General features: G+C 36.1%; 1 protein-coding gene across 3 annotated transcripts in view; it reads right to left on the bottom strand.

Moving 5' to 3' along the window:
- dock8 (dedicator of cytokinesis 8) overlaps positions 1-21,359 on the bottom strand; it is a 54,383-nt gene that overhangs the window by 5,990 nt on the left and 27,034 nt on the right. For all 3 annotated transcript variants that reach the window (XM_048209650.1, XM_048209651.1, XM_048209652.1), the window contains 28 exons: positions 20,279-20,380; positions 20,021-20,116; positions 17,858-18,092; positions 17,506-17,670; positions 17,186-17,358; positions 15,791-15,880; positions 15,602-15,697; positions 15,312-15,461; positions 15,047-15,160; positions 13,967-14,122; positions 13,713-13,849; positions 13,432-13,595; positions 13,115-13,266; positions 12,306-12,488; positions 12,029-12,155; positions 10,704-10,791; positions 10,438-10,534; positions 10,223-10,357; positions 8,229-8,381; positions 4,142-4,300; positions 3,918-4,018; positions 3,439-3,631; positions 3,133-3,276; positions 1,853-1,984; positions 1,280-1,414; positions 987-1,076; positions 523-759; positions 266-409 (listed from right to left, as the gene is read on the bottom strand). In XM_048209650.1, the coding sequence (XP_048065607.1) occupies positions 266-409; positions 523-759; positions 987-1,076; positions 1,280-1,414; positions 1,853-1,984; positions 3,133-3,276; positions 3,439-3,631; positions 3,918-4,018; positions 4,142-4,300; positions 8,229-8,381; positions 10,223-10,357; positions 10,438-10,534; positions 10,704-10,791; positions 12,029-12,155; positions 12,306-12,488; positions 13,115-13,266; positions 13,432-13,595; positions 13,713-13,849; positions 13,967-14,122; positions 15,047-15,160; positions 15,312-15,461; positions 15,602-15,697; positions 15,791-15,880; positions 17,186-17,358; positions 17,506-17,670; positions 17,858-18,092; positions 20,021-20,116; positions 20,279-20,380 (3,948 nt within the window). The remainder of the gene's footprint in view (positions 1-265; positions 410-522; positions 760-986; positions 1,077-1,279; positions 1,415-1,852; positions 1,985-3,132; positions 3,277-3,438; positions 3,632-3,917; positions 4,019-4,141; positions 4,301-8,228; positions 8,382-10,222; positions 10,358-10,437; positions 10,535-10,703; positions 10,792-12,028; positions 12,156-12,305; positions 12,489-13,114; positions 13,267-13,431; positions 13,596-13,712; positions 13,850-13,966; positions 14,123-15,046; positions 15,161-15,311; positions 15,462-15,601; positions 15,698-15,790; positions 15,881-17,185; positions 17,359-17,505; positions 17,671-17,857; positions 18,093-20,020; positions 20,117-20,278; positions 20,381-21,359) is intronic.

The following is a 21,359-nucleotide window of genomic DNA, read 5'->3' as shown; positions in this document are numbered from 1 at the left end:
ATGTTTACACGGCGAACACAACACCTGTGCACTTTATTTCTCTCAACATGGAGACAAGAGAGCTGTCAGTCAATAAATGTGAAAAAGTAACTTGCGTTACTTGTTTGAAAATGTAACAGAGATATTATGTTGTAAACTGAAAAAGTAAGGAGTTACTTTACTAGTTACTTGAAAAAGTAATCTGATTACGTAACCCAAGTTACTTGTAATGCGTTACCCCCAACACTGGTAGTGAAGGGTACAAGGGCGCATTATAGTTTCTGACCTGATTGACAGTGGCTGTGACGGATCCCTGCAGAACCATCTGAAGCATCACAGCATCTGGCTTTTCTCTGTGCGTGGCTTCAGCCAGCTCTCTGGTCTTCTTTTGCATGTCCTCAATGGCCACCTCGATGGGCGTGAGGTCAAACTGAAAACATAAAAAAGAGTTGGGGATTGATTGAGCAAGTAGTCTTTTAGATGCTTTTATCAAACTACCACTGCAGATGAAGAAGGGGGGGGGGGGGGGGGTGTTGTCATTACCTCCTCCTTCTGAATGACATTGATCCGTGTCTTGATGTAGGGGAAGGCATGCATGGTGGTCAGGATGGTTTTCCTCTTGTATTGCTCATTGAGTTCCCCCCGCGGCCGCCCACTTTTTGTGAATGGCGTAGTGTACATGAAGCGCCGAAGGTTGAAGTTCTTTTCAAAGTTGGTGAGGCGGTCTTTCATCTCATAGTCATCAAAGAAAGGCTCCACAAAGGTAATCTGTATGTATGCCTGATGTGAAATGTGAAAATCAACACACTACGTTTAAGGAAATCTCAATGGCACTTAAAGGAAACATAAATCATTGAGGGTAACATTAGTTGAATGAGGCAATTGAGATTTGACTGTAGAGGCAGTCGACGGCCTTTCAAGCTAATGAGGGTGCCACACAAGTCATAGTGAAGAAAACCTTTGATTGTAATCGTATTTACACTGGCACCACATTTGATGAGAAGTACCTTGTTGGGATTCAGCTTGTTTCTGTCTACTGGTGTTGAATCTTTAATCATTTCCAAAACTTCATCTCCAAAACACTCACTGTAGAAGTTCTGGAAAATTAGAAGATAAAGAGTTAACTACTAAGTTGCTCCTGATCAAACAAAACGTGCACATAATGTCAGAGCAAATTTCAGACCATTACAGTACTGCCTAAAAGCATCAAAACCTCTAATTGAAACCTTAAGAAAAACTTCAAATTCATCTTTATCACAAATGCATTTCAGAACTTCAGAGGGTTCCAGAGAAATTTCACCTCGAGCCGGTGGGATATCTCTGGTAAATGGGTGATTCCTGGCTCTTTGTAGATAAATTCTTGCTCATCCAGGTCTCCAAATTTAGAGCCATAAAATCCTACGCGGAAGTAGGTTCCAAACATCCTCTTGTGACCCTGAAAAAGTAAAAATAAGCATTTAGATAAAAGCTAGTATTTGATTTTTGATGATCATTTTATGTACGTTTTTCCACTACTTTTAAATGACTTTTTGTCTTCACACTGAAAAAAATTATTTTTCGAAGATGTAAATAAAACAAAGATTATTGGAACAAAGTTTACAAGAAAATACTAATTCAGTATTCTTTCTTCAAAATTAAAAGTACACATACTCTATATGTTTCAATAATATGTACTCATGAAAACTAAATGTACAGTAACTATTAAATAACAGCTAAATCCTGTTTTAGATCAAGTACAGCATGTCACAACACAAAACATCAACTTCCCTATTTCTACCCAACTGCCCACATACTTATAGATCATGATCACATTAGACAGCTTCTTCCTGCCTGGCAGACTCATGTAGGAGGACATGTCATTTGTATGCTTTACCTTTTGAATGATGTTCTCAAAAGCCCTTTGGAGCTTGTCATGTGTGGAAGCGAGCTTCCGGAAATCTCTGTGGGCCTCAAGTATAGGCACGATTACTTTGTACACCTCATTAACTGCCTCGTACAACCCGCCCTGTAAGTGAACAATAGTAAGCAGTAATGAACAGTATATATATTATAAGATTTTAAAAATAGTTAATAAGTAATCATATTTAATCAAGTAAATAAATATTATAAATTAAATTAGTATTTTATATATATATACATACATACATACATACATACATACATACATACATACATACATATATACATACATACACACACACACACACACACACACACACACTACCAGTCAAAAGTTTGGAAACATTACTATTTTTAATGTTTTTGAATAAAGTCTCTTATGCTCATTAAGGCTGCATTTATTTCATAATAAATACAGAAAAAAAAATATAATATTGTGAAATATTATTACAATTTAAAATTATGGTTTTCTATTTTAATATACTTTAAAATATAATTTATTTCTGTGATGCAAACATGAATTGTCAGCATCATTACTCCAGTCTTTCCTTTATTATCCTTTATTTCCTTTCCTTTATTGATTTATTATCAATGTTGGAAACCGTTGTGTTGCTTAATATTATTTTATAACACGGATGTGTTAAAATGATAAAAAGTGATAGTACAGATTTATATTGTTAGAAAAGATTTATATTTAGAATAAATGCTGTTCTTTAACCTTTTATTTATCAATGAATTCTGAAAAAAGTATCACAGGTTCCAAAAAATATTAAGCAACACAACTGTTTTCAACACTGATAATAACGGAGTATCAAATCAGCATATTAGAATGATTTCTGAAGGATCATGTGACACTGAAGACTGGAGTAATGATGCTGAAAATTGAGCTTTGCATCACAGAAATAAATTATATTTTAAAGTATATTCAAATAGAAAACCATAATTTTAAATTGTAATAATATTTCACAATATTATCAATTTTTTCTGTATTTATTATGAAATAAATGCAGCCTTAATGAGCATAAGAGACTGGTAGTGTATATATATTAGATATACATCTATATATATATTATATTACACACACACAATTAAATTAAATCTATTAATATAGTTTATGTATTTTTTATCTTTCAATGATTATTATTATAAATATAGTACAGAAACATAGTACAGAAAAAATATGGAGTAGCATAAAAGAAAATGGGCTGCTAATTTGGATTATGTCGTTGGCGCCTCGCTCCAGGGATAACTCACATTGCTGAATAGCTCAGCAGCCTGTTCCAGAAGCCCAACTAGGCCATTTTCTGTGAAGTAGCGTCCCGAGCAAACCCCATCCTCGTCTGGAGACAATATGTCGTCTGAGACTGCAGACTCCTCCAGCACATTAGGAGAGATGTTCTGGTGGGGAGAGACAATTATTTACCACAGTCGGACATGGATCTCATTCAGACCGAGCCTTGTGTGAGGGTTCGAAGAGCAGCCGAGACATAATTCACGCCTACTGTTGTTTTTCGGAAAGGGAGCCGATTCAAGCGTTTCCTACTCACGATAATAACTCACTTGAAAGGTGACGCTGCCCACAGGCAAGTATTTGTGATCCTCCAGCATGCTGAGATATTCAGCCACCAGGGCAGCGGCATGGATCAGACACATGGCTGACTCTGTAAAACACTTCCTGCCGTTGTGCTTCTCTGCCATGTTTTGGAGCCAGGTTAGACGCAGGTCTGGAGAGGTCTGGTAACCCTTTGCGATTCTGTAGCCAAAGCAAACCGTACGTTAATGCTCTGAGGAAATAAATACAATTTTGTTCATAATATCAAAGAAAAGTGTGGACTGGCATTTTCGCTCAAGTTATTACACATGTGAGGCACACTGCAGGGCTCAAATGTGCCACTTGGTTACTATGGTAAGTCCAAAAACAGTAGACAAACAGTACAAACCACAGCAAAATGGGAAGCAGAGAGAGAGAAAAAAAACACAGGCCTGGGATCCCAAAGGCAGATGCAGACTTGGTTTTAGCTGCAGAAGAAAATGTGTACCTATACATGAGGTCCATGAGCATCTCAGGATCTTTTTGGTACTCCTTCATTTTTACTGTATCTGAGAGAATACTGTTTAGGTTCCTCAAGAGTTCATCCACCTGTGGAGACAGAAACCAATAAAGTAATTCATTACAACAGATGATCTAAAAATGTTTAGTATACATATTGATTATGTGATAGGCTGGATGTCTAAAGGTCTAAAATTTAAGCCAAAGTTTTACCTGTGAGGGCAGCTGTGTAGATTGCATTTCCACGTCCTCTTCCGCATATGCAAGGATAGTTCTGAAAGAGCGGCGTAGGTACTCCTCGTGGATGTCTGAAGACTTGCCGACCAACGAGGCCAAAGACATTGTCACCTGCATTTTGACTCTGGAGAAATTCTGCAAGGGCGAAAAACAAGAGGTCAAGATTTGGTTAATTACCCTAATACAGCTAGCCCCTGCTGGTCAATGCTGTAACTACAAAGTCTAGCAGCAAAAATAAATAAAATACAAAATGTATGATATAATTATGGTACAATAATATTTGATGTTCTTTGACAGCTATTCAAAATGTATAAAGACTAATTGACTAACTACTCTGGAGAACCAAAGTCCCTTTCAAGGAAAGTCTGTTCACTCGGCGGCCATATGTGCAACGCCTCCGGGCAGCTATTTCAGGCATCCAAGACCAAGTCCTATATATTTGAATGGGGGAATCCCGAAATCTCAAAAACTAGTTGCTGGGCTCACAATTAAATAACATTTCAAATCAGCAACAAAATCTGACATGAACTGTCCCATAAATATTGTTTCTTATGCACAAATAGCGTTAGAAAAGCTTATTTTTCAAGCTAGACAAGCCAATGCGCATGTGCAGTCCTAAGCGCGAGTCTCGGGTTTCTATGGGAACCGGAGCTTCTAACGGCAGCTGCAGTGGCAATCAGCGATTGGCTCTTTTACTTAGAAGGAGGGATGTACTCCGCCATATTGCGTGTTGCAGTTTCTCCCATTCATCTTTCTATATCTATAGTCTTTGGGAGAACTCAATCCAGGCTCAAAAAATTCTGTATATGCTCCATATGCAACGACGGCAGCATGCAGGTCACATACTTGGGACCTGTGCTAGCAAAAGGGCATGAGTACAACAGCACCTGCTCACCGTTTCGGCTGCCTTGGTTCGGAAAATATTTTTGCCCCAATCAGGAATTTTAAAGGTGCCATCGAATGAAAAATTGAATTTACCTTGGCATAGATGAATAACAAGAGTTCAGTACATGGAAATGACATACAGTGAGTCTCAAACTCCATTGTTTCCTTCTTCTTATATAAATCTCATTTGTTTAAAAGACCACCGAAGAACAGGCGAATCTCAACATAACACCAGCTGTTATGTAACAGTCGGGGTGTACGCCCCAATATTTGCATATGCCAGCCCATGTTCTAGGCATTAGACAAGGGCAAAACGTCTGGATGTGCAGAATCATCAGACTAGGTAAGCAAGCAAGGATAATAGCGAAAAATGGCAGATGGAGCAATAATAACTGACATGATCCATGATATCATGATATTTTTAGTGATATTTGTAAATTGTCTTTCTAAATGTTTCATTAGCATGTTGCTAATGTACTGTTAAATGTGGTTAAAGTTCCCATCGTTTATTACTGTATTCACGGAGACAAGAGCCGTCTCTATTTTCATTTTTAAACATTTGCAGTCTGTATAATTCATAAACACAACTTCATTCTTTATAAATCTCTCCAACAGTGTGTAATGTTAGCTTTAGCCACGGAGCACAGCCTCAAACTCATTCAGAATCAAATGTAAACATCCAAATAAATACTATACTCACAGGAATCGATGTATGCATGACTAACACTTTGTAAAGATCCATTTTGAGGGTTATATTAGCTGTGTGAACTTTGTGTTTGCTGTTTAAGGCTGTCGAGAGCTCGAGGGGCGGGGAGCGGGAGATTTAAAGGGGCCGCGCGCTTAATCGTTGCTTATGTAATTATGGCTCAAAATAGGCAGTTAAAAAATTAATTTAAAAAAATCTATGGGGTATTTTGAGCTGAAACTTCACAGACACGTTCAGGGGACACCTTAGACTTATATTACATCTTTTGAAAAGGGGTTCTAGTGCACCTTTAACTTTTTGTTAAAGTGTTATAAGCCACGAACAAAACCAACAAACTACTAGGTGAGTCACATTACAAACTTTGATTTGAATTAAAAAAAAAAAACATTTGAAAATCTGACAAAAATTACAGAGAGTGTGCATAACAGCTTTAATGAGGGAATGTACTACAATTCCCATAAGTATTGCAAATGACAATTAAATTAAAAATGATGGAGATATAAATTGATTAAATGGTCAATATATAAACAATGTTTATTGCAAAATATGCATAAAAAATTAAATAAATAATGTGTGCTGATGTCTTCAACAAAAGCATATACCCATTTTTACTTTCAGAACCTCACAGTCACACTCTATTGAGATGGATGAGAATGCCAACAGCTTTCTCTGTGGCAAAAATATTGATTTCTTAAGGCCAGTTCACAATGCACCGACAGACACAGACCAACGCCGACAGTCACTAGATTACAGCACGTCACTTCTCACACAGGGGTAACACACTGATCCGAAAAAACCCGACGAAAGTGTCTGTTGCCGTCTGTCAGTGTGAAGTGGCCTTTAAAGGATTAGTTAACCAAATAAATTTTAATTATTTAAAATGAAATATGTTATTAACTGGCAATCTCCACCATAACTTTCAAATCTCATTTGCATTTATATATATTTAATAATGCCAGGTTTTCATATGGTTCTCAACTTAAATTAAGGTCTTTTCTCCATGCAAAACTATCATATTCTTCAGAGAATGTGGAATACAGTGCATGGACCACTTTTACGATATTTGTATGTACTTTTGTGCCTTTTTTTTTTTGGAGCTCGACAGCACCCTTCCTTTTTCACATTATATGCAAAAAAGCAGCATGAACATCCTGTCTAACATCACCTTTTGTTTTCCACAGAAGTCATATGGGTTTGGACAGACACGAGGCTAAGTATTTTTGGGTGAACTATCCCTTTCATTTTAAGTCTTGTTCCAATGTATGAATGTCCAAAGCATCATGACAACAGAGGTCTGATTACTGCCTGAGGTTTACCATTTAGAAAACAGCCCTTCCCCCAGCAGTTCCTGTCAACCAGAGCCATGTCATTTATCTGGGTTGGCCCTGCTGAGGTTATTGAAGGTTACATTGTCAGATACAGGTGTTAGGCTGTGAAAGGAAACGCCACACTGCCAGGCGCGGTCGGCCATTGCTGTCGTAGTCTCAGATCATTGATTCCAAGGGAGGCTTGAGCCAGGGGCTGAAAATGCTCCATCCATCTTGCTTAGCATCAGGAAACTGCAAAATGATCCCCCATTAACCCCTGTATAATTGCCAATGGATCATTTCAATGGCACCATTATGTTAAATTGAGCGTATGCGTGAGGCATCTCTGGATGTCGCCAATATCGCATCTAGGTCAGTTTCGCCGTGAAGAACGACTCAACATCGGCACTGCTAAGAAGATTAATTCTGAATTTGTCCTGAAACCTGACTTCACTGTTTTCACCATTTAATCTAATGTGAGAAAAGGCCTTAGGAAACATAAAAACACAAAGCAGAGAGGGGGAAAAGACAGCCTGTCGCTAAAAGGAATCAACATGACTTATTCAAGGTTACACTAATGACAGGAACGACTGCTGGAGCCTTTTACAAACCAAACAAGCAAACAAACAGACAGACAGGGAGAGAAATCCATCCTTTCCCCATTAAAGATGAATGAGATGGCAAACAACATGGCCATCTGGTAGGGGAGGGCTGAGGGGGGGTGAGAAATTGAGTAAACAGAGGAAATACTCCAGCCATCAGCCTGGTGCATACAGAGAGACGGCCAACCAGCAGCGACAGGCTCGTGTTATCAGCCGACAGACAGACATAGAGAAGAATAACATTTCAGAGAGCGTTGTCAATGTTACGTCTGCATCATTTTAACAAAGAAAAGACAAGGTGGAAGTGGTTTTATTTATTTGGCAATAGACCCTGCTGAAAAATCCAGAGTGGTCCAGAGTGGTTTGTGTTGGTTATAGTGCTGGTCTAGCTGGTGGACCAGCACAGTCATGCTGTTCTCAAGCAAAACTGAGCTGACGCACCAGCACTCCTGCTTTCCTTGCTGGGGACCATCACATGCTGGTCCCAGTATACAAAACATACAAGCAATGCAAGATTTTTCATCAGGGGGAGGTATTGAGTGGTCTGTTATATGGCGACTTACACTAGCAGAGCTGTAGCTGTATCTCATGATCAGGTAGAGCGTAGCACAAGCTTGACTCCTGTTGCCGTCCACACAGCTGCTGCAGTAATGAAGAACCTTCTGACACAGGTCTGCACACTGCTCGGCTTCCTCCTCAAACAACAGGTCACCAAACTGGAAAAAAAAACATTACTGTATCAGGGATATATTCAATATAACATATATTACATGATTACAGGAAGGAGAGATGGGTTGGTTGGTACTATGGTGAATATCTCTAGTGGAACAAACTTTAAATTTAGGTGCAACTGAAAGCTTAGGTTCTTGGATAAAAGACATTAGATAATCACATTTTGTTAATTTATGACTAAATTTATGCAATTTTGCCAGCCAACTCTAATACAGGAGGGAGTTAACAAACTAAAAAAAAAAGTCTTTTATAGTTATTTTTACAATTAATATGATTGTGATACTGTTTACACTACCGTTTAAAAGTTTGTCTCTTATGCTCACCAATTAAGGCTGTGTTTATCTGATCAAAAACACAGTAAAAACAAGGTAACACTTTTTTTTAGTGTCTTTAATACATGCTACATATAGTAATTATAGTTATAAATTAAATTATGCATAATTACATGCAACTAACCCTAAACCAAACCTAATCCAACCTCTATCCCTACAGTAAGTATATGTAGTTAATTAATATTACTCAGTACTTTTTTACTCAGTATAATTACACTGCAAAAAGGACAATTTAAAATAAAGTGTAACCAAAAACAGTACTACTGTGAAATATTATTACAATTTTGTTTTCTATTTTAATATATTTTAAAATGTTATTTATAAAATTCTTACTGACCCTAAACTTTTGAACAGTAGTGTGATTAATTTAAAATAGTTTTTATACTTTAATCACTTAAACAGTCTGACTTTTTTAGTTTTTGCTTAATCTTATCTGCTCAATTTGTTGTCTTTTTATTTAATTAATTACTAAAATTATTAAATACTTGTAGTAAAATCACAATTATCATTGTATATCAAAATTATTATTATTATTATTATTATTATATTATTTTATTTTGTATCATCCACAAGACTGGATGGTCCCAAATGTAATATTTTAATAACCATCTACTGAAAAATAAGGACTGGATTCTAGGGCTGCAACATAAAAGTCTGTGTTTACGTAATATATATGTGTGTGTTCTGTGTATTATAATTATGTATATATAAATACACACATACAGGTATAAAGTTTAGAAATATATGCATGTATTATAAATATATATATTTATATATATTTTATATTACATATAAACATAAATATTTTATATATAAATATAACATTTTTCTTAAATATATACATGAATGTGTGTGTATTTATATATACATAATTATTATACACATATATATTACGTAAACACAGACTTTTATTTTGCAAACGATTAATCGCGATTAATCGTTGCAGCCCTAGATTGGACCAATAAGGATTGATTGACTGCCAAACTGAATATTGAGGAAGATGCATTTCTCCCCTCATCATCTATAATGCTTTTAACATACTTGTTAAATGTGAATCTATATATGTAGAGGTAAAAGTTCATACACACGCACACTCTTTTCATAAATGATGTCAGCACCATAATTTATCACAGTCTTTTAAAACTATATAAAAAATAACTGGTTCCCTGGTTAGACCTCATATTTTAAATATCTTATTTTCGCATTTTTGCTGTGCGTGTGTGTGTGTGGGGGGGGGGCTATTTTTTGTTTTGACAGAAAAAAAAAAAAAGTTTTCTTCAACTTGGCATTCAATTCTCATTCATCTCAATTATGAAATTAACTCTGTAGACAACCAACCCCAATCTATGATATATGATATAGAATGAGTTACACTAAAATAAACCACAAGAAAATGCTCTTATATAGTTATGAATGAAAACAAATTCAATATCAGCACATATGAAAAAGAATTGGTCTGTACTGTCAGCTGACACAATCGCACAGGACAGTACCTTTACAATAAGAGCCCGTAGGGTGCTGAAACAGTGCGACAGGAAGGTGGTGCTTTGATTACAGGTGAGAGAGTGCAGCAGAACTCTTAGCACTCCACCAACCACATTATCCTTACAGTCAGCCAGAGGAACTGCCTGAAAGTAGAATGTAAAACATTTATTCATGCTAAAATGTCCAAATATGTTTTGGGTCCATTGTGAGAGTTCTCTGTTACCTGTAAAATCATCTCCAGTAGGTCAAGGACTATGAGGGTGGTCTCAGTTGCCAGGTTACCACTGATTATGGCCTCCTGATCCAGCTCTGCTTTGGATCTGAGGAAACAACAATAACAAGACAGTAACCAAAACAAAAGTAGTAGATTTTAGTAGTTAGTTTTAGTAGTAGATTAGGGCCATGGAGAGCTAGAACCAACAATGAAAGAGAAGTGCTGCAGGTTAAACAGATGTGAACCGTGAAATGATGGTACTATTTTACGCTCACTTGTCCTGCCTGTCGTTTGTCTGGCGCCACTGTGTAAGGTCTTTCCTCCAGCGTAGGTTCTCTCTCTGACCCAGCGTCCGGTCGTTACCTTGCACAACACACAGCCAACACACCAAGACGGGACATATTTAGAAAATATCTAAACAAAGGAAGTCTGCGGACTGTAAACATGTAAAATTAGACAGCATTTTACGTGAAGTGAAAAATTATTTTAGTGCATTGTGGAAAACAAATAATATATTATTCATTGGGCCAACGGTAACTGTCCCCACTGCAGTTAAAGGAATATTTCTGTCATTATTTATTCATCTGCATGTGCTTTCAAAAACCCGAATGACTTTCTTTATGCTAGAGAACAAAAGGGAACTTTTTTTATAAATATCCTGCAACATATAATGAAAGTGAATTGAGAATGGGGCCAGATTTACAGTACTACAGTAACTAAATAAATACAAAGTATACAAATACAAAGTTACCGTATGGTTTCTTTTTTTGTATGTATTTATATTTACATATTCATTTAGTTATGAATAAAAAAAATAAGTAGATTTATTTAAATTAATAAATACATTTAAATTAAATAAATTAATTTATGTAAATGTCTCTGGAGTCTCATGAACCTTTCCATGCAGGCTGGCAGTTGTGCATTTCCCTGAACCAAAGCTCACAAACAGACACACTAGCAGCTTCAAATACCTGTTTGCTGCTCAACAGTGGCTTTTTTTATAACTGCCCTTTTAATACAATTAATTTGTTGGACAGAAACTTCCATTAACAAGCTGGGTTCTTCTGTTCCTTTTGACAGTTCAACAATCTCTATTCAGTTTTTTGCAAAATATTAGTTGTTTTCATGCCTTTTGCACAATATTGCACCATTTCATGCTTTTCAGATTCAGTAAGATCTTTCTTCCTCCCCATATTGCATGAGAAGTGTTACTTGCTTAATAATGTGGAACAACCTCTTTAAGTAGGGTTTCCATTTACCCAAGAAGACCTGGCAAACTACTGGCAATCAAACCTGTCTGAGATTGATATGAAAAATAAAACAAACAAGCACTTTCTTTGAAAAACTAAAATCTGAATGTTTATTGTACTAAAATCCTACTGATTTGTCACTCGCATAATAATTTGGAACACAGTGTGTATATGTAATTTTGTATGGCGCTTGACAGTCTCATTGAAAAAAACATTTTGTGTTCCATGGAAGAAAGAAAGTCACACAGGTTTGGGGTGAAATGTGAGAGAGTAAATGATGAATTTCCATTTTTGGGTGAACTATCCCTATAAAGGCTAAGAAAGAAAGTAAAACATGAGATGCAGCTCACCTCCCACCCTTTTCATCATTTCTCCTCTGGCTCCATACCCTCCCAGCAGAACCTCCTCCAGACGCGCCTTAGCCTGCTGAGACTTCTGCAGGGCCTGTGTGCTCACCTTATCAGAACTCTGCTTCCCCTACACACAAACAATACATCACGTGAAAAAGACATCAGAAAGGCCATCCAAAAGATACCTTCCTGTTCAAATCTAAGTACATCCTGTCACTCTGGGTAAATGATTCTAGAAGGTCACATAATGATTCTGCAGTGACTAATGTGTTTTTACCCTGTACTCAAAGCAGGAGATGCAGATGGCGAGGAGTTCCAGCAGACGGCTCAGCTGAGAAGAAGGCATGTCCACAGTCCAGCGTTGGATCAGATTCTGGTCTGCATTCTTGATAATCCACAGGAAGCACATGAGCAGATTACGGCTGGTCTCTGCTGTCAACATGTTGCTAGTTTTTCCCGTCTGGACAAAGAGAGATTGTCAAAGAATATTCAAATGGGAAATACTGTTTCTTGGATAAATAGACAAATATCCATACATAGTATACGGCTCTTTGGAATATTTAATTCTGATTGGTCAATCACAGGAAAATATTTTGAATGCTAAAAGTTAACTCTCATATCACTCCTATTGTTATATACTATATTGTTTTAAACTAAAACTATTAAAAATGATTTTCCTTAATTGAACTAAAGCTGAAATAAATTAAAATATAAATATTATAAACAAACTTGAAAGAAAATTAGAAAAGTTGAAGATCTAAAATTATTAAAACTGGAACAAAAAATAAATTAAAACTAAATAGAAAATACAAATATAAAACAAATGTAATAAAAATGACAAAGGCACATAAATTTACTAAAATGTAAACTAAAATTAAAGTGAAATCTGAAAAAATAAAAGCCATTTAAAAATTTTTATAAATACTAGCATATAAATAATACATAAAACACTGATCACTCCACATACTTCTCATATAATAAAATTATTTCCATTTATGGAAATAATTAATAACATAATGTCAATTATGTTATTAATTTTATATTAATATAATAATGTAATATAATATAATAAAACCTAGTTCATACCACAGAGGTCACAGAAGCCAGTGCATTTCTTGACAAGGTGTTGAAAGGATTTCCAGCGATTGCCATGGCAACAGACTGATTGATGGGAGTGACACTGTCAGGGTCCTCCTCAGGTCCACCGGACTTGCCTTTACTGCCACGAGAGTCAGATACTGTGAAGACAACACATACGCTCACATATAAACCACAGGTCTGAAAAGAATAATCCATTTTAAACTTCCATCATGCACCACCATAATGTAGCTCTCTGGCCCACTGCCTAAAAGCAACTATTAAGTCTAAGTGAGATTAACAGCTAGACTTGTATAAGGCAGTACCTGTGAAATCAAGATAATTGATGGAGTCAATGATGATGCCCACTAGAGGGAGGTAGAGAGCAGCAATCTTGGACTTGACCTCTGGCCTTGAGCAGCGCTGGTCCAGATCGTGAGCGCACAATAAGCTGTATGTGGCATTAATGGCCTTTTGTTGAACTCTCCCTCTACACACATACATAAAGCATAATTATTAGCTTGTTAAATGCACTCTTGAAAAAAAAAAAATAAAAACCACTAAACAGTTGTTGCCACTTTTGTGCCACACATTAAATGTGACCTACCCCTCTGACTCCATGTCCAGTGCAGTACTGAGTTCGGTCAGCAGCAGTCCGGTCAAGTAGTGCCGTTGCTTAAAGTCCTGCGACAGGTCAAACATGGCTGAGATCTTATTGTCCTGAAAACTGCACGAGCTGGAGGTCTGGTGACAGAGACGGATGATTTTATTTGCATACTCATTGTTTCCAAACACTGCGAGTATTAGATCAGTCATAACAGAGACACAACACAGCAGAATAATGTTGTTTTTTTTACTGACCTGTGAGGAGATGGAAGGCGACGGGGAGGCGGGGGCGGAGGCGGGGCTGCTGAAGAACAGGCTGAGGTTGAGGTAGTGCTCATGACTGCACAGGATCCTCAAAAACTCCAATCTCATACTGATCAAAGTCGCCATGTTCACACTCTTTGCTGCCATCTGTGAAAAAGAGACAATTCGTTACATATTAATGCTAAAGATATTAATTAGTGGGGTCCAGTCTCATCACATTTCCCCTTAAACTCCTAAAATTTGTCTAGCAAAGCAAAAATATAAATATAAATGTATATATATTGCGATTCTTCCATGATTCTGAACAGACAAATAAACAAAATAACGTAATTTATGAGAGGTTCTGACAAATGTTAATTGCTGCAGTCTATTTAAAATGTTTAATGAATCCGAATGAATTATTTAAAAAATGAATGATTCAATGACTCACTTCACTTGTTTTATTACTGGATGAATCAGCATTTTTAAACGAATCTCTTGAATGTTTCAATGACAAATACATTTTTAACAGTCACTTGTCGCCATCTGGTGGCGTAATGATGTAACGATACTATTGTTATTTGAAGTGTCAGGTTACTTTCAAAAGGTCACTCTATTTTGATCACTTCCGTTGATATCAGTGTTATATCCAAACTATAAACTTGTATCCAAGTTCTTCTGTATAATATGAATATTTGTAACACAGAAATAATGATAGTGTGTGATTGAAAAGATTGTTTGTGAAGCTGTTTCATATCTATCTATCTATCGGTCGAAAGTTTTTGAACGTTAAGATTTTTTAATGTTTTTAAAAGAAGTCTCTTCTGCTCACCAAGGCTTCATTTATTTGATCCAAAATACAGCAAAACCAGTAATATTCTTTTGACCGGTAGTGTATCTTTCTGTATAAATTATTTTCTTTTTCAACTCTTTCTGTATTCACATTAAAATATTGTTCTGCACTGCTTTACTTCAAAAGTCACGCCTGAAAGATTCATGCCGGACATGCTTGTGATGTTCACTGAACCGAGCAGTTGTGAATGATTTCTTGCTATTAAGATAACGATTAGAAAATGAGATGAGCTGCAGTACCTGGTTGCAGTAATTCTTCACAAGCTGAAACACAAAGCCTCGGTCCATCAGAGACATCAGGTCATACAGGAAGAAAGCCAGGCTGACATTAACCTTCTCTGCCTGCTCCAACTCCTGAGGACAAATAAACACACACATCTCTTCTCATTATCACTGACAAATAACATTCCTCCAAAAGATCGGACCTCTTGTTTTTCTCAACTGCTCCATGTTTACTGAGTCACTAAACAGTCAGATCTTGATCTGTTCAGATGGATTCAATCACCTTTTGCTGTTTTACTAAAATGTTCCCAATCTCAGCAGTCACGACGTTGACAATAGTTGTGATGTCATCTTTGAAGCGGTCCGAAAATCGATTCCTACGAAGGACTGCCTTCTTATCCAGCTGAGACACGTGCTGACTCATGCTCTTCACCTGGAGTGAGTACACATGGACAATGACAACAAGAAAAAAAAAAAACATCTACAGAACATCTTGCATTTGAAATTTCAAAGACAGTCAATGTTGGTTTGCTTTGCAACATGTATATGCATATTTAATCACCACCATCTTACAAGAAGTTCAAAAAAGAACCAGGCGTATTTGTAGACATTCTCTCTGCAGACTCCAGTGCTGACCACCATCTGAAGAGCCAGCTCCTCGTGGAACAACTACAAAGACAGATCAATCTGCTTATTTAGAAACACAACATCTGCTGAAATGACAGACAGCTTAGGTAATGAGGTGGCAAGGCATATAGTCACCTTTTTGTTTGTGGGCCGTGTGCCTGCTGTGGAGCTCTGTGAAGTATTGGAGACATTTGCAGCTGCTGACGCACGACTGCCTGGTAAACCCTGGTAGGAACCAAAATGTGGGAGCAATAAGAAAATATGCCAAGTGTTGGGTACCATTCCATATAAAACTAAAAATACCTTTTAAAAAATTGTATTTAAATTTTAATTTAAGGAATTGTATTGTTGTTGGTGTTGTTAACTAAACCTAAAACTATTAAAAATTCATTAAAAAAAAAACATTTTAAAGCTGAAATAAAATAAAATATAAATATTAAATTAAACTAAACTAACTAAACTAAAACTTAAAAATGTAAAATGTTGCCTTGGCAGCAAAACTAAAATAAAGTGTAAGTGCAAAAATGACCAAAACTAATGAAATGAAATGAAAATAAATAGATATATTTAAAGAAGAATTTTTTATTTGAAAAATTCATTTAACAAAAAAAAAAAAAAAAAAAAAACTAAAATTAAAAAAAAAAATGAAAATATTAACAAACACTAATTCAAATTTATAAATACTAGAGCCGCATGATTCTGCATAAATTGAGAATCACTATTTTTTTCTTTCAAATAGAGATTGTGATTCTTCCACGATTCTGAACGGACAACTAAACAAAATAACAGCGTACTAGAAGATCTGACAAAATGTTAATCGCTTCAGTCTATTTAAAAATGTTTAACCAATGAATTATTGAAAAAAAATCTGTTTGAATGAATGATTCAATCACTTGTTTAATTACTGGATGAATCAGCATTTTTGAACGAATCTCTTGAATGATTCAATGACAAATACATTTTTAACGGTCACTTGTCGCCACCTAGTGGTGTAACGATGTAATTAATACATAGCAATAAGTGCCAAGGTACTTTCAAAAGGTGATTCACTCTATTTTGATTGCTACCGTAGACATCAGTGTTTATATACCAGCTATAATATTTTATCCCAGTACTTCTGTGATAATCTGAATAATTTGTAACACAGAAATAATGATACTGTGGTTGAAAAGAAGCTGTTTCATACTTATACATGACAACTACTCTCTGTGCCTCAGCGGCAGTGCCACGGCAGATTTTAATGTTCCAGTGTGATTTTGTCAAAGGTTAAATAGACAGAGGAGAATCGTTGTCATTTAAGAATAAGATTATGTGAGTGTTAGAATCCAGATTGTGATCTTTTAATGATTAATAATGCAGTTCTAATAAATACTATAATATATAAATAATACTAAAATAACACTGGTATAAATTGGTTTGCTAATTTTTTATTATTAATAAATTAAATACAGTTCATTGAACTGTAATATAGCATATTCCTTTTCAAATTTCCTGAATTGGTATGTTGATGTTGCATTTGTATTTATGTACCTTTGCTAGAATGTTATTGACCTCTGTGTCCTCTGGGCTCTGTGGTGCTGGTATATCAGGGTTGCTGCTGGAACGAATCCGTGACTGAAGCAGCATGAAGCCGACCGTGTTAGCTGTGGTGCGAGTCAGAGTGCTGTATCGGCTCTCCGGGTGAGCCATCAGGCCTCCTGTGCCTGTTGAACATAAGCCTCAGCTCAGTGACAGACAACAACGGAGTAAACCCCAAAGCCACTAAAAACTCAGTCTGTTCCACACATAAAAACGTATTGCTTTGGATTTGGATCATTGGTGGTCTAGATGATACCACAGCTCTACTGTACCTGTTGTATGGATTTCATGTTGTGTGTCTGGCAAGCGGAACACAAAGTACAGGTATGTTGCTAGGAGACAGTTCCTGCCCTGATGGTCCTTCGCAAGCTCTTGACTGTTGTGAAGGCTGTTGACAACTGACACCACTGACTCAAAGGCAATCTGGGCCAGATTTGCTGCACAAAACAAGATTAAAACCCTGTGAAGTCAACTGACACCCCTGAACAAGCATACTTGCTTACAGAACATGCAAAAATCAATACGTCAAATGAGTATGATGTCCGAAGAGAATGTAGTTTTATGATGAAAACATGACTTTTTGTGTAATTCAAAAGACAAACGCTCTTTCTATCTGAAACGCACCAGTCTGTCCAGCGATGACCATGGGCTGCATGATGAGCCGGAAGAGCTTGTCGAGGACCTGATGGAGAAAAAGCACCAGCGGCTCCAGGCCGGAGGAGGACAGCGAGATGATGCTGAGCTTCAGCTCGTGCTCAAACATGTTTTCAGAAATCTTCTCGTCTCCAACTCGGATGGGGAACGTGGTCTTGCCCTCCAGGGCGTGACACAGAGTAAAGAAACGTTCCAAATGACTGTCCTGTGATTAAATAAAAAGATTTGGTAACAACCAACAGCTTCTTAAATGAATGTTCCATTACAAAACATTGCATAATATTATTAAAAATGTTTAAATATAATATAATTTCAAAATAATATTAAAGCTGCAAGCAGCGATGAAAGGGCCCTCGCACCCGGGCTCACCGCCACCCGTTGGCCTCAGGAAAACAGCGAACAGCGGGCGACATGCATGTGAGCGAGTAAATACAGGAGAATTATGGCAAAATCATGTAAAAGTGCCACACTTCCTGCTGCCAACAGGTGGCGCTATAGCTAACTGAATATTGTCATATAGATGTCTTTAGGCCAGGACTTTTATCACTCATGTGAAGTTTGGAGCAGATCAGACATATTATGCCTGAGTTACAACAGCTTCCTCTTTCATGGCGAAACATCAGACTTTGTCAGGCCGCCACGGACACGCCCTACAGCGAAAACTCAAGACCTTTGATATTTAACATCTCACAGGCCTTAAGATTAGACTGGTCATATATGATGTGCTTCTGGTTTAATCTCTATGAGGAGTTAATCACAGTGTAAAACATGTCATTTCCTGTTGCCCCCAGGTGGCGCTATGACTGTAACTGAATATTGTCATATAGATGTCTTCAGGTCAGGACTCTAATAAAACATGTGAAGTTTGGGGCAGATCAGACATTGTATGCCCGAGTTACAACAACTTCCTGTTTCATGGCGAAACATCGAACTTTGCCAGGCCGCCACGGACACACCCTTCAGCGAAAACTCTAGATCTTCGCAATTTAACGTCTCAAAGGCCTTTAGATTAGACTGACCAAATATGATGTTGATCTGATTAAAGCTCTAGGAGGAGTTCATTAAAGTACAACGTCTGGAAATGGCAAAAACTGCACAAATTTTGCAAAGAAAATTCAAAATATCTGACTTCCTGTTGGTTTTCAGATTTCACTCCAAGATACTTTTTTGTAGGTATTGGGCTGTTAGATGTGTGTACCAAATTTCATACCTGTACGTGAAACGTAGTGTCAGGGGCACTTCGTTGAAATTTTTTAGGTGGCGCTATCGAGCCATTTTGCCACACTTAATTCTGAAACCAATATCAGACGTAAATTTTCACCACTTCTGATGCATCTGCAAAGTTTCATGAGTTTTTGAGAACGTTTAGGCCCTCAAAAATGCGATTCATTTTGGAGAAGAGGAATAATTGGCTGAGCAATTCCAATAGGGTCCTCACACCATCGGTGCTCGGGCCCTAATAACATGATAATGTTAAGTGTTATTTATAAACTATTAAAGAGATTTAGATTTTTTCAGTTTTTCATTGCATAATACTATTAAAAAAGTTTGAAATGTCACCTATATAATCCAGTATTTAATTTATAGTAGGTTTCATATAATATAATATATTATAATATAATATAATATAATATAATATAATATAATTGTGTTATTTAAGTGTTATTTTGGTATTATTTATAAACTATTAAAGTTTAAATATTTTGAATGGGCTTTTACTTTTATATTTTCAGTTTTCATTTTAATTTTAGGTTTAGTAATTTTGCAACATGCTTGTTTTATTTTTTTTTAAACATTTCTAATTTTTGTTTTCAGTTCAGATTTATTACAATTAATTAAAATGACTTTTAATAATTTTAGTTTCAGTTAACAATAACAACACTAATATAACTAATACTAATTTTTTCTTAAATTGTAATTCATTCTTCTTCTTGTCATTCCATTTCCTTTGCACAACACTAGTATATTTTTAATACATGAAATTCTGCTGAAAAGGTTTGTTAGTGGCCGAACAGCATGGTCTTTCACGTGACACTGATCGATCTTAATAGTTAACGTCAGCACACTAGCATTCGAAGCACAACACAAGTTGGTCTTCCCAGCTGGGAAGTGAGTTCTGAAAGTGTTACACACCTGTGCTTGGACTGAGGACACAACTTGTAGCTCAAGGTTGAACAGTCCCTTATGATTCTCCAGCCACTTAATTGGAGGTACCTGAGCTGGCAGTTTCTAAAAGCATAAAAAACCCAAATTTACACAATCTACAAACAAATGAATACACACAGCCACAAAAGAGTCATAGATTTTGTGCTTAAATAAGACATTAATGTAAGATTACAAAATTAAATGACTGGCATCCAAAAAAGGCAGATGTGAAATGGTTGACTGTACCTCTGGGAAATGCAGGGAATAGTTCACAGGAAGCTTGTCCAGAACGATTGGCAGGCACTGCTGTCCAGTCTGCAGCCTGTCATTGTTCAGCATGGGTAACCACTGCAGGGAAGGAACTCAAGTCATAACACTTACATTTATGTCTCTGCTTGTTTGCGTAGATGTCACTGAAACTCTCTCTAGTGTGTGTTTGTGTGTCTATATGTATATACACTGTATATACAGTACAGTCCAAAAGTTTGGAACCACTAAGATTTTTAATGTTTTTAAAATAAGTTTCGTCTGCTCACCAAGGCTACATTTATTTAATTAAAAATACAGTAAAAAACAGTAATATTGTGAAATATTATTACAATTTAAAATAACTGTGTACTATTTAAATATATTTGACAAAGTAATTTATTCCTGTGATGCAAAGCTGAATTTTCAGCATCATTACTCCAGTCTTCAGTGTCACATGATCCTTCAGAAATCATTCTAATATGCTGATTTGCTGCTCAATAAACATTTATGATTATTTTCAATGTTGAAAACAGTTGTGTACTTTTTTTTCAGGATTCCTTGATGAATAGAAAGTTCAAAAGAACAGCATTTATCTGAAATACAAAGCTTCTGTAGCATTATACACTACCGTTCAAAAGTTTGGGGTCAGTAAGAATTTTTATTTTTATTTTTTTGAAAAGAAATTAAAGAAATGAATACTTTTATTCAGCAAGGATGCATTAAATCAATCAAAAGTGGCAGTAAAGACATTTATAATGTTACAAAAGATTAGATTTCAGATAAACACTGTTCTTTTGAACTTTCTATTCATCAAATAATCCTGAAAAAAATATTGTACACAAATATTTTGTACAATTGTACACATTAAATGTTTCTTGAGCAGCAGATCAGCATATTAGAATGATTTCTGAAGGATCATGTGACACTGAAGACTGGAGTAATGATGCTGAAAATTCAGCTTTGCCATCACAGGAATAAATTACTTTGTGAAATATATTCAAATAGAAAACAGTTATTTTAAATTGTAATAATATTTCACAATATTACTGTTTTTTACTGTATTTTTAATTAAATAAAT

Source organism: Megalobrama amblycephala, linkage group LG12 (assembly GCF_018812025.1).
Source record: "Megalobrama amblycephala isolate DHTTF-2021 linkage group LG12, ASM1881202v1, whole genome shotgun sequence".
Lineage (NCBI taxonomy): Eukaryota > Metazoa > Chordata > Actinopteri > Cypriniformes > Xenocyprididae > Megalobrama > Megalobrama amblycephala.
This window is presented reverse-complemented; position numbering and strand designations above follow the sequence as displayed.